General features: G+C 39.2%; 1 protein-coding gene across 3 annotated transcripts in view; it reads right to left on the bottom strand.

Moving 5' to 3' along the window:
* PLPP1 (phospholipid phosphatase 1) overlaps nt 1–13,865 on the bottom strand; it is a 90,099-nt gene extending 76,234 nt beyond the window's left edge. The window contains exon 1 of one of the 3 annotated variants that reach the window (XM_025924381.2): nt 13,401–13,865. In XM_025924381.2, coding sequence (XP_025780166.1) covers nt 13,401–13,458 — 58 coding nt within the window. In that variant the 5' untranslated portion in view covers nt 13,459–13,865. The remainder of the gene's footprint in view (nt 1–13,400) is intronic. The other 2 variants (XM_025924380.2, XM_086700931.1) reach the window with 2 other exon arrangements.

Here is a 13,865-nt window from a genome sequence, read left to right as displayed (position 1 = left end):
CTTTGCCAAAAGAATCTGACAGACTTTACTGAAGACAAACTACTAGTGATACAATAATCTGATATTCAGCAGACTACATTAAAATCGTAGTTTCTTTCCTTTTTTAATTAAATAGTAGGTGAACACTAATCTCCACCTTTTTAAAAAAATAAAAATCCCTTCATTAAAATTTCAGTCTGACGAAATTATATTTTACAATGGCTTTTCAAGGTAGCACATGTTCCCATTTGTCACAGTATGACTAAGGCAAGAATAACGAACTAGTTCCAGGATTTCATGAGCCACCTAGTCACTGATAAAGTTGTGTACCTAAGTGTGGCAAAAGAGGAAACGAGGGGGAGTGGTCTACATTACTTTGTATCAGTGCCTATCATTACTTCCTAAACACTTCAGTTTTCAGCTTTTTCCTACTTTCTGCTGACAATAACAATCACCCCATTCTTCACCAGACTAGACTTATAATTGATCTCCTACAAGTCTGCTGCAGTTGCTCAAAATACCCCCTCGTATACTATGTGCTCTCTGTCTTCCTACCCTGAGTCCACTGGTGTCAAATGCTGTTAATATATTCTGCAGCAACTGACTCTTCTTAATCAGCACGGTTTGCTTACCACTGTGATCCTGAGAGAGAGGCAAGGCAGATATTATTCTCATTAGAAATTACACATAAATAGGGCGCCTGGGTGGCGCAGTCGGTTAAGCGTCCGACTTCAGCCAGGTCACGATCTCGCGGTCCGTGAGTTCGAGCCCCGCGTCGGGCTCTGGGCTGATGGCTCGGAGCCTGGAGCCTGTTTCCGATGCTGTGTCTCCCTCTCTCTCTGCCCCTCCCCCGTTCATGCTCTGTCTCTCTCTGTCCCAAAAATAAATAAAAACGTTGAAGAAAAAAAAAAATTTTAAAAAAAAAAGAAATTACACATAAATAAATGAAGCAGCCCATGAGATCTTGCCCATGTGATCAGAAAGAATAGCAGAAGCAAAACCAGAATCTGACTTCCAAACCAACTGCCTTCACTGCTAGATCATACTCTAAAGTATTTAAATAAAGTTACAAAACAAATTGCCGCTCACGACAAAACCTCCACTATATCAAATCCTAAGCAAGGGGGAAGGCCCATTTAAAAACCTATCTCCATAAAAGGTAATTTACTTACTTGCAATTAGATTTGGTTCATAATTAGACTACATTCAATGACAGCACTTAAACTCTCACTCATACTGTGAGACATAAAGTTAGTATTAATTTAGATATCCAACACTAGCTATAAAGTTGAATATTACCCATAACCTGCCTAGCAAGTTTTGATAACATCACAGTTGAAGAAACCTTTTCCCAACTGAGCCATTGAGTCAGAAACAATACATATTTGGAAAGGAGTCCATTTAAAATTCCTTTCTCTTATCCATGCCATTTGAAAAAAAAAAAAAAGTAAAATACAATAAACATCACTTGCTTCTGCTACACTGCCAAACTATGCTAGTTATATTTTCCAAATCAAATTACGATGTCATTTGAAAAACTATGTTTTTTTTAAAAAACAGTTTTTTTTAAATTTTACTTACTTATTTTTGAGGGGGGATTTAATAATTAACAAGCTATTTTATGTTCTTCACACATTAGTGTGAAAACTACCTTTGTCCTTCTGATGACAGCTGTGCATGCTGACTGAAAACTCAAGAGCTTTTTTTTAAGTTTATTTACTTTTTTTTTTTTTTTTAAGTTTATTTACTTTGAGACAGAGTATGAATCGGCGAAGGGCAGAGAGACAAGGAAATAGAGAATCCCAAACAGGCTCAATGCTATCAGCACAGAGCCTGACTCAGGGCTCAAACTCACAAACCATAAGATCAGGAAATCAAGAGTCCGACGTTTAACCAACTGAGACACCCAGGTGCCCCAAAAACATAGTTTTTAAGTTAAATATCATAAAAGTATGGATTTTAATTACATTTGGTCATATATTTAACAAATTGTCTCTCTGAAGAAGGCTACTACCTAAAGTTAGGGCTATCTCAGAACACTGCAGATGGGTGTGATCACTATATATATATACCGATTTCTTAAACTCTGGAAAGAAGAAAATACAAAATCTTATTGATGAAAAGTTATGATGAGAACTGGTTATGTTTAGCTCCTTCAACCTCAAGTTGGGTCTTGATAAGTTTATATTTAACAAATAAAACCTCCATGTTTTAGGAAATGGGTACTAAGAGGAGTTAGGACTATCCAAACCATGCTATTACTAGTTCACACATCTATTCTATTACACTGTTCTCTCTCCAGCCACATTCATTTGGGTACCTTGCCTATGAGTTGTGGGAATATTGCTCACCTAGAAGCAAAATCAGAAGATCTTTGTGAGCTGATTCCTCTGAGAAATAGGTTGGAAGTAATAAAAACATTTCCTAAAGTGATCTGGGCACTAAAAACTGAAATATAAACCAGTTTCCAATGTCAATGTCATTTAAACTGAAACTAGGGGTGCCTGGGTGGCTCAGTCAGTTAAGCATCTGACTTTGGCTCAGGTCATGATCTCACAGTTCATGAGTTTGAGCCCCAACTCAGGCTCTGAGCCTGGAGCCTACTTCAGATTCTGTGTCTCCCTCTCCTTCTGCCCCTCCCCTGCTCATTCTCTGTCTCTCTCTTTCAAAAATAAATAATCGTTAAGAAAAAACAATTTTTGGGGCGCCTGGGTGGCGCAGTCAGTTAAGCGTCCGACTTCAACCAGGTCACGATCTCACGGTCCGTGAGTTCGAGCCCCGCGTCGGGCTCTGGGCTGATGGCTCAGAGCCTGGAGCCTGTTTCCGATTCTGTGTCTCCCTCTCTCTCTGCCCCTCGCCCGTTCATGCTCTGTCTCTCTCTGTCCCAAAAATAAATAAACGTTGAAAAAAAAAATTAAAAAAAGAAAAAACAATTTTTAACTGAAACTAGAACACTAAATAATGCTCCAAAAGAAGAGTCACCAGCACATGATATTAAATTTAAATAACACACTGGGTCACTGGTACCAAAGTGGTTTTTAGTTTAATAATGATAACAGCAGCACAGGCCAGGATTATGCTTAACACTTCACTGTGCTAAACACTTCATATACATTGTCTCATACATTATCTCAGCTAATTTCACAGCACTATGAAAAATGCCCTGTTAGTATCATCTTTTTCCTCATTAGATGACGAAACTCATAGAGGTGAAGTGACCTGCCCAGTGTCATACAGTTATTAATAGATGGGTCTAGAATTCAAACCCTGGAAGAGTAGCTGACTCAAGTGTATTGCCTATTCATTCATGTAACAAATACTTGAATGCCTACCATGTGCCACACACCTTCTGAACACCCACCTCCTGTGTCTTTATCCAGCAATACAAATGGGGCCTGAACTTTCCACAGGAATTATTTACAGAATTTAGAACTAGACAAAAGTAATGTGCCCAAAGGTGCACATTATTTATGCTGGAAAGTAAAAGCAACCGTTTAAGAAGAAATCATTTTGAAATACAGATAGACTTCATTAAAATACCAACCAATCTCCATTTACAAGCCTTTGCATATCTCTTCAGTGTAGAGACCCTGTCTTACTCTTAGTAACCTCAGAGCTAGGAAATATCAGGCATTCAACTTACTATACAGTATTGTCACTGTTTCTTATGAGTCTGTCTTCCACAGTAAACAAGAGCTATTTGAGAACCAAGGCTTTTGTTTACTTTTTTCACCCATTTTTGTATTCCAATGCTGTGACATAAAGTAAGGCTAAAACCTCAGAGCTTTATGATGATTGCCTGAGTTTATGTAAGAAATTTACAAAAGATTCGTTTAGGCATTCAATGAATAATGTTTTTCTTCTCTTTTCCTCATTTACCCCTCAAGCGCCTAGGCAGTCAACCCATCTCTCTTACTGCTGATGTAAATGTACCAAAAGGCAAGGCAGAACCTCACTTAACAAGCTGCCAATTAACTCAAGAGCTCATCTAGGACACATTTCCTATATGTCATTTTCCTGGGCACCCCACCCTGAAAAAGACTCAGGAAACATTTCCAAACAGTGACAAATGAGAACTAAACCATGAGATTCTAACTATATCCGCTGTAATGAGTTCCCAAAGGTGACTCTGAACTCTACACACATGACTCCCATGAAATATAGTGAAGACCAAAAGTCTTCCTTTCCTGTATAGAAATGCCAACAATGCTACCTGAAAAAAAAGTCTGTGGGTATGTTACTTAACAGGGCAAATTCAAGGATGATATGCTGTCTTGGCAAACTCTTAGTAGTAGTTAGGAATTTGAGTTATGAAAAATTAAAGTGCCTCCTTTGGGTAGCAGGCACATGCTCAAAATATCGTTAGGTAGAAATGGATTCTGAAGGCACATCATATAGAATTAAGATAGTCATAAAACAGTTAGGCTACCTAAAAATAATCATTGTTTTTACAATCAACTAATCTCCTAAACCTCTCCTTTGTCAACTTCTCCTTTTATTAGTACCTTTCTTAAATATTGACCAATTTGCATTCAAAAGTTATAATCCTTAAAAATCCATTTCCCAATTCCCAATTATATCACTTCTTGGCTGGGTTCCATTGGAAGAGTTTCCCAAATATTCTAGGCCTCAGTTCTATCACCTACAGAATAGAGATGACCAAACTACCCTCCCTGAGCAAGTTGTTAAGAGACCTTACAGGCCACACAGGGCCTAGTAATCACTAAACAAATGTCAGTTATTATTATTATCCACTTTGACATTTAGAAGTTGGTTACAAAATTCACTATTAAGAATACCATGGAGAGGGGTCTGGGTGGCTCAGTCAGTTAAGCACCAGATTCTTGATTTTGGCTCTGGTCATGATCTCATGGTCCTGGGATCAAGTTCCAAGTGAGGCTCTGCAGTGGGTATGGAGCCTGCTTAAGATTCCCTCACTCTCTCTCCCTCTGCTCCTCCCCCACTCATGTTGTCTCTCCCTTTCTCCAAAAGAGAGAAGAGAAGAGAAGAGAAGAGAAGAGAAGAGAAGAGAAGAGAAGAGAAGAGAAGAGAAGAGAAAAAAGAAATTGGAGCACCTGGGTGGCTCAGTCAGTTAAGTGTCCGACTTCAGCTCAGGTCATGATCTCATGGTCCGTGGGTTCGAGCCCTGCATCAGACTCTGCTGACAGCTCAGAGCCTGGAGCCTGCTTCTGCTTCTGTGTCTCCCTCTCTCTCTGCCCTTAACCCACTCGCATTCTGTCTGTCTCTCTTAAAAATAAACAAAAAAATTTTTTTAATACAAAAATTTAAAAAAGAAATGAAAGAATACCATGGATGCATACTATATTCCAGTCACACTGGCCTCTTTCCTGTTACAAAATGCTCTTCATCATTTGGCCCTCAACACTTGCTCTTCCCTGTGCCTGGAATCATCCGGAATCATCTTCTTCCAGTTCCCCCATACCCTCCTTATTTTCATCCTTAAATCTTAATTCAAGTATCACCTCCTCAGAGAAGCCTTCTTTGAGATTGACACCCTCCACTGTCTGACACTCTTCTACCTTGTTTGAACTCTTTCATGCCATTTACAAACATCTGTAACTGTCTTAAATATTAGTTTAGAAATGTTATCTTTTTTACAGTAATATTTATAGCTACTAACATTGCATTAAGCACATTATAGGTGCTTAATAAAGATAATGCAAAGTCAAATATTTAAAAAACTTAATACTGTTCTCACACACATCTATACACACACACACACATACACACACACAAATTTCACATTAATATACATCAAAAGAAACACCTGACTGAAAAAAGCAAGAGTAATGGAAAGAGCCCAAATGTCCATCGACTGATGAATGGATAAAAATGTGGATGTATATACAATGGAATATTACTCAACCATCAAAAAGAATAAAACCTTGCCATTTGCAACCACGTGGATGGAACTAGAGTGTATTATGCTAAGCAGAAAAGTCAATCAGAGAAAGACAAATACCGTATGATCTCACTCATATGTAGAATTTAAGAAACAAAACAGTTGAACATAAGGGAAGGAAAAATAAAATAAGATAAAAACAAAGAGTAAGGCAAACCAAAAGAGACTCTTAACTAGACAGAAGAAACTGTGGGTTGCTGGAGGAAAGATGGATGGGAGGATGGGCTAAATGGGTGATAGGCATTAAGGAGGGCACTTGTGATGAGCAGTGGGTATTGTATTTAAGCGATAAATCACTAAATTCTACTCCTGAATTAAAAATTTTTTTTTAATTTAAAGAATATAATAAATGAAAAAAATTAAAAAGATGGAGAGGAGGGTATGGAGAGGTATTACACAACAATTGTTTGTTGTCCATTTAACTGCAGAGAAGAATTCAAATAATAGAATTTGCACAAATGAGGATGTACAATGAAGGCCATTCACAAATTTTGAAAATATGAAGTTCACTTTTTATAGGGAATGACCATTTCCATGGCCTAGGCAATAAAAGTAGTGAAGGTGACTCAGAGTACAGATAACTCCATTTTCTTGATTAAGGTGAAATTCAGGACTTAGCATGGTATAAAGTTTTTTTATTTGTTTAATTACTCTCTACCACAGACCTATACAGATTAATTTCCACCACTGCTGGGATTACCACTACTTGGAGATCATATATGTGGCTTTTACACATGACTGATACAACACTACTATTTCAATATGCTCTGTAAGCTTCAAAGACATTCTATGAGTATGCATCAGAAATGTTTCAAAGTTTGAGAGTGTTTTTGCCCCTAATACAAAACTAGCTGATGTTACTGCTATGAAAATAATTATGTTACAGTTAGTAGGATTACAGAAGATTGATTTTATTTCACAAATGTATCACGCACATTAAGTACAAGACACTGCTCTAAGCTCTTTACATACAACTCACTTAAGCTTCACAACAACCATATAAGGTAGGTACTTTTATTAGCAAAGAGAGACACAAAGAAGAAAACTGCCCAAGGTCACACAGTTAGTAAATGGAGGAAGTGAAATGTAAAGCAATTTGGATCCAGAGATCATCGTTAGACTATGCTGCCTCTCTAATATTTTAAAGGAAAATTAATTGTTTATAAAAAACAAGATATTTCCAATGTTAGACTAGTTTTAATTAAAAAACAAAACAAACAAAAAATTATAAGCCATCTAGGCTTTAAACCTAGACAGCAAGAAGGCTGAAGGGAAGAAGTAAAGGAGGAGGAAGAGAAGAGAAAGCTACTTGTATCCACTGTTCATAATATCTGAATGGTGAATGCTTTTTAAAATGAAAATCAGACAAGACAGTGTCTATGTAATCCTTAACTAGCTTATTACAGAGACTGTGTATTTCCATCCCAAATGCTGAATTAAGCCACCTAAATTAGGAGGAAGCAGACAATTAACATTCCAAATTCCTTTCCATAAAATTGAAACTATATTTTAACTGGTTCACTTAAAATCTGGGAGTTTAGTGACTTTCTTCCAAATTCTCTTTTTTACTAGGGTAAACAATAACAACTTAAACTTCAGTTTCTTATCCAAGAGAATAAAAAAAAAAAAAAAAAATCCCCCAAGCTGAGCATACATAGGAAACTTTGGTAGAGCTCAGCCAAAAATGACTAAACAAAAAAAGAGTAATCAAGATCCATAGCACGCCCCTGAGTTTCCAAAGGGATGTAACTCAAAGAGAATATAAATGAAGAATTCACATTTCATAAAATCTATGGAGAAGAACAGTCTCTAAACATTTCCATACTTTATTCCAAGCAAGGTAAATTAAAGTTAAAATTCAACTGTATAAAACCAACTGGAGTCAAACAGTAGCAATTTCTTCCAAGTCTCTGCTTTTGTTCAAAACTGGCCATTTAAAGGTAGAAAAACTCTTGCGGCAGGATTCCAGTCTAACAAAAGAATATGCCAATTTAACAAATTTTTGATCATTTTTTGAGATTCCATCCCTCTCTCTGTAGCTGGGAATAGAAAAGTTATATGTAAAAAACACAAACCCAGTGACCTTTCATCAGAAGCAAAAGAGGTTTGCTTAATAAAAGTTAATAAAGGAAGTTCTGGGTGGCTCAGTTGGTTAAGGGTGTGTCTCTTCATTTTAGCTCTGGTCATGAACTCACAATTTGTGGGTTTGAGCCCTACAAAGGGCTCTGTGCTGACATCACCAAGTTGGCTTGGGATTCCCTCTCTCCCTCTCTCTCTGTGTCCCACCCCCTGCATTCACTTACACAGGTGCACACTCTCTTCTCTAAAATAAATAAATAGGGGCTCCCAGGGCTCCATTGGCTAAGCATGTGACTTCATCTAGGTCATGACCTCAAAGTTCATCAGTTCGAGCTCTGCGATGGGCTCTGTGCAAACAGCTCAGAGCCTAGAGCCTGCTTCAGATTCTGTGTCTCCTCTCTCTCTCTACCCACACCCCCACCTGTGCTCTCTCTCTTTCTCTCAAAAATAAACATTTAAAAAAATAAAAATAAATTTAAGAAAACATTGTAAAAATAAATACAAGTTAACAGAGGTTGAAATGGCTAGTGATCAGGTAAGCATTTTGTCCTATTTATTTTTATCTTCAGCATCCAACATGATGCCAGGCACCTAAGCAAACACATGTTCAAGAATGAATGAATGAATGAATGTCAGGAGAAAAGGGAAGGCACAATATGCTGCAAACTATTTAGCAAGTGAAAATCTTTCACTAAATATTTAATTTTTTTTTCCCCTTGAGAAAGGGGTCCAGAATGAGGGAAAGGAAAGGGAATCACTCTTCAGAGGTAATACTTAAGGTGCAGATGTCAGTATTACAGCAATGACATATGACATCATATTGAGATAATTACTAGGGAAGAATAAGTAACAGGGATTCCACAACCACCTACTATCATCGGCTGCCAGTTTTTTGCTGCCAGATTTTATTCTTAATCTATTGACTACGATTTGGCATAATGATGATACCACATTTGGAGCATGGTAAGGAAACTATGACCAACCTCTCTTCCAAGAAAGCCAACATTGGAGCCCACGAGCTCCTGTCTGCACCTGCTATAATGGGCAGCTGTAACTGATGTTAGTGAAGAAAGGGAAGCTACTTCAGATCTGTTTTGGACATGGATGAATGTTATCAGTAGGGCCCAAGCAAAACAAACAAACAAACAAAAAAAAAAAGCACATTCAAAAAAGGTATTCAACAGAATTTAATGAAGGAACCATCTTCAAAAGCAGAGGCAGGATTTAAGAAAAGCAGCAAGGGATGGTGGAAAACTCCCATGCCAGCAACATCAGGAAGCCATTATCATCACTAGGCCTAAAGGGGCAAGTAAGGGGTTACCAGAACCCAGAAAGATCTGTAACTGTGGCTGGCTGGCAGAAGAGGGCCATTTAATAGAAGCTGTGACCTACTCACAAAACACAGAACGGCTTTAGCAACACAAATCCAGCAGGAAGGAACTGGCTCTTCCAGGCCTCCTACTGACACACCACCAACCAAGGCAAACCAGAAACCATAAACCAAGAGGTCAGTTGATACAACTCACAGAATCTGCTTCCCAGAGCACAGATAAAGGTGGAGAACAGATCTGGAGGGGCAAAAGGAGAATGTGGAGCACAAAAAGGTATTCTAAATGATTGCCACACAGCAAAACACAAGTATACAAAAAGTTTTTGCCAGTTCCTCCTAAATCTTTTAGACACCATGGAACTGTCTACAAAAAAGTCATAAATGTAGGGTACCTACTTGGGTTTCTACTGCCCTACATCAAGGTGGGCAAGAAAAAAAAGATTCTAAAAGTAATTCTAGGTAATTTTTGTCCCTTCTGCATCCCTAAGGATAAACAGACAAACCATTTATTTGCAATGGATCAGGTCTAAGACAAGTCCCTTCTCTGTACTCAAAGGGCACCTATTCCATACCTCAATTATTACACTTATCAGGATGTACTATAAGCCGTTTATTTGTCCTTCATTAGACCCTGAACTCCTTTAGGGCAAGGATTGTCTTAATCAACTTTGAATCCCTAGCACCTAACATGCACCTGACAGAATCAGCCTTCAACCTATGTGCAATGAATCCATCAGTGGACTCAGCGTCCATAACTGGCAGCGTTATGCCACAGGGGATAAAATGTGGAATGACTCTCAGAAATTAAACACTAGTAAGTTTTATTCAGGACATCATTTAACACAATGAGCAAAAACATAGTTCCCTTCATACCAGCCTGCTATCATTTCCTATCCAGCAGCTTTTCTTGTGTGCTTAGATACTTACAGCCAGTCTTTTCTACAGTGACAGAACTCATCATCAAAAGATCTAGAGAAAAATGGCAAGACTATGCTCCATTTCAAATACACATTATATCTCAAAATTCTGACTTTTTCTAAGAACTCACCAGATCCACCGAAGAAACTCATCATTTGGTTTATGAGATGGAGGAATTCATGTTTGCATGATAAACATGACTGAGAGGTAGAAACACACACAGCACATGTTTAATGATCACTTCAACAGACATCACACTCCATAAAATTATAAAGTAGTCATGTGACACAATCATGTTACATCATCAAATTAAAATGGATATACTGTATGATGTTGGGGTGGTCATTAACAGAACCTGGAACATATTCACATTATAATTATGAGTCACTTTCATATAACCCTGTATTTAAGAAGTGTTTAATCATCTTTTTGTTGGTATAGGCAACTCTTAACTGTATATACTCCACAGAAAAAGAATAAAGTTAATTCCAAATTGATAACCCTCTTCAAGCTACCATAATTTTAGTCTGTCAATCTCCTGCTGTCAGTAAAGTGAATAAAAGCCAAATTTAAAATAACCTTTAGACTCCAAGAGGTGAATTTGCTATAAAAATGTATTGCCTTCCAAAACCCAGTATGAAAAAGTTTTGTATCCCAGCACCTTCATTGCTGTTTGTAATGGAGACTTGACATTGTTAAATTTAACGTCATCTTATCTACCAAATTAAAATAAATTAGTACTTCATTTTCTATTTAGGGAAAGGGAATTTTGGGCTCATCATGAAAATCTTCTGAATTACTTTAAAAGAAACTTGAGCAATACAATAACAGATAAAACATGTTTCAATAGACCAGGTATCTTTTTCTAAAACATACTTAATCCCTAAGCCCCCAAAGCAAGTTTTTCCCAAAACCATTAAAAACACTTAAAATCAAAAACACAATTTCATCTTTTTGAAAGCCATCATAAATCCTGAAAATGTCAGGTCAATAAAATTATAGCAATAAAACTGTTATTACCTCTACAGTACAATTATGTGATATTTGCATCATGTTGAAAACACAGACCAGAAGAACTTATAATTTATAAAACCGTACTACAAATGGGTTCTCCATTTTAGATGAATTTAAAAACACAGAAACAAAACATAGACCTACCATATGACTGTGTATATTAATATTAACTTTGGTTAACTTAAAGCAGTATGAGGTTTCACTTATCCTAGTACAGTGCTTGGCCCACAGAAAAAAACATGACATTTGTTTTACAAATTATTAACTCTCACAAGGGAGAAGAGGAAATAGAGATATAATTCTGAGAGTACACAATTTGTGGCAATGGCAGGTAATATCCAATATATTGGAATTATCAAAACTACTTGTGACCAAACATTTTCCTCTCCCTTCACTAAAATATATGTGACATTTAACAATGCCCTAGTGACACTGTGCTTTAGCACATTTTAAAATTTAACATCTTACCAGAGGAGAGGTAGGTAGTGAGATCAGTGAAACAAGTGAAAGGGATTAAGAGTACATTTATCATAATGAGCACGGTGAAATATATGGAATTGTTCAATCACTATACTGTACACCTGAAACTAATATAACACTGTATGTTAATTACACTGGAATTAAAAGAAAAAAAAGAAAAATCTAAAACGGCAATAAAATTTAATGTCTTCACCAAAGGTAATTTTTCATCGTAAATAAATTTCAATATATTTAATGTAGTTATTAGTATGTTTTGACATTTGAAGAATTAGTTCTCCAAAGGGGTTGAGGAGGAAAAAAAAGAGAGAAAGAATTACTTCTGTTTCTATAAAATATAGTGTTCCAAAATTCTGTTTCTCTTTTCTGAACTTAACTCCAAAAATTCACTGTGGAGCTCTAAAAGAGCTCTCAGTCAACAATAAAAATATTTCATAAATAATACAGGGATTTTACCTCAAAAAAGAGGAAACAGAATTTATAAGAATTCAGCAAGACTGCAGCCGCCTAAATGGTCAGGTTTGAGGCAGGAAAAGTGGAAAACTGGATTCAAATCGGGGATATTTCCTATCGGTGAAAGGCATTATGCACACCTGCACCAAGAATGCCACAGTCACAGATCTCCAACACTGAGGTGTTGCCAGTACCATTACTTTGATACCTGACTCTGGCTACCCAAACCTCGAGCAGGTCTTCTTGCTTTTTTGTTTGTTTGTTTGTTTGTTTGTTTTCCCCCACAACGTCTAAACAGTTCTCAACATATTACCTTACTCACAATACATATTAAAAAGGTGAAAGTTATTCCTTCCAATCCTTTATCCAGATGCCTATCCCTTATCCAGATGACTTCAATTCTTTCTTGTCAAAAGCAAGGAGCAATTGGGAACCTGAAGCCCCAGAAATGAACTCTTCCATTAGGAAGCCAACGCCAGAATTGCTGCAGCCAAAGAATGTGTAGTGCTCCTTGTGGGCTGTCACAGGAGATGGAAAGCTACACCATGGCAAGGTCTGTACAGAGAAGGAAACAGCAGGTCTGGAGCACGCGCGCATACACAACCAAACAGCCAGTTTCTTCAGATCCATAGGCAGAAATTTGGCATCCTCACACCTACTTGCAACCTGACAATTTACAACCTGGTAACACCTTCTAATTAGGAAGGTTCTAGTCTTTTATAGACGAAAAATTAAACTGCTTCCCACAAGTAAGATAAACCAGGCGGGGCGCCTATTACTGAGAATACCCAGTGAATCAAACCTCCAGTGTCTCTACAGATCCTGACGTGCCAGTGACCGGGCTTCCCTACAGCAGAGAGGGGAGGAGCCCACCCGGCTCTGCTGGAAGTGGAACGGGAAACAGAGGACAGGAGCAAGGGACGGAGCGCAGAGACGTGAACAGCGTCCAAGCAGGGCTAGGCTCAGCACACCGGTGGGCGACAGACAAGACAGTGGGAGCCACACACGGACCGAGGTGCAGGCTGCAAAGCGGGATCCCCGGGCTGCGGAAGCCGTCCCCCTAGTCTTGCCCCGCAAAGGTGCGCGCGTCAGAAACACACACCCGCCCCCACGCCCGTGGGCAATTCTCGGCGAGTCCCCTCCCAGAAGACACACGCCCGTACCCACCGGGGCACCCCACCCCGGGCTCGCACGCACACGCCCCTCAGGCCGGCGGCGCGTACGTACCCAACAATACGCAGAGCACATCAAGGGCCACGTACGGCAGCCGCGTCTTGTCAAACATGGTCTCGGTCCCAACGGCCCGCAGAGCGCGGTAGATGAAGCACACGATTTACGACAAGGGGCCAGTGGGTGGCGACGACCCCGAGCTACGGCTCCTCCCGGCGCGGGTAGAGCAGCTGAGGGCGGAATAGGTCCGGGCGGCGCTCTGGCGGCCAGCAATGGCGCCCGGGACCCCTGCCCTCGCAGCTCTCACCCGCCGAGACGCTCGCGTGCCAGCTGGGGCTGCTCCCTGGTCTCAGGCCCTCTTCGGTAGGCCCTGGCCTGCCCTGGCAGATTGCTGTCCGGATCCCGGCACCCTTTCCAACAGGCGGAGCGTCAGGACTCGTGCTTTAAGGGTGAAACCCGTAGGGAGGAGGAACGCGGGCTCGGCCCCTCCCGCTGGGCAGAGCGGGACCGACCAGCGCCGGC

This window comes from Puma concolor, chromosome A1 (genome assembly GCF_028749965.1).
Source record: "Puma concolor isolate L17-30 chromosome A1, mPumCon1.1.hap2, whole genome shotgun sequence".
In the NCBI taxonomy this organism is placed as follows: domain Eukaryota; kingdom Metazoa; phylum Chordata; class Mammalia; order Carnivora; family Felidae; genus Puma; species Puma concolor.
This window is presented reverse-complemented; position numbering and strand designations above follow the sequence as displayed.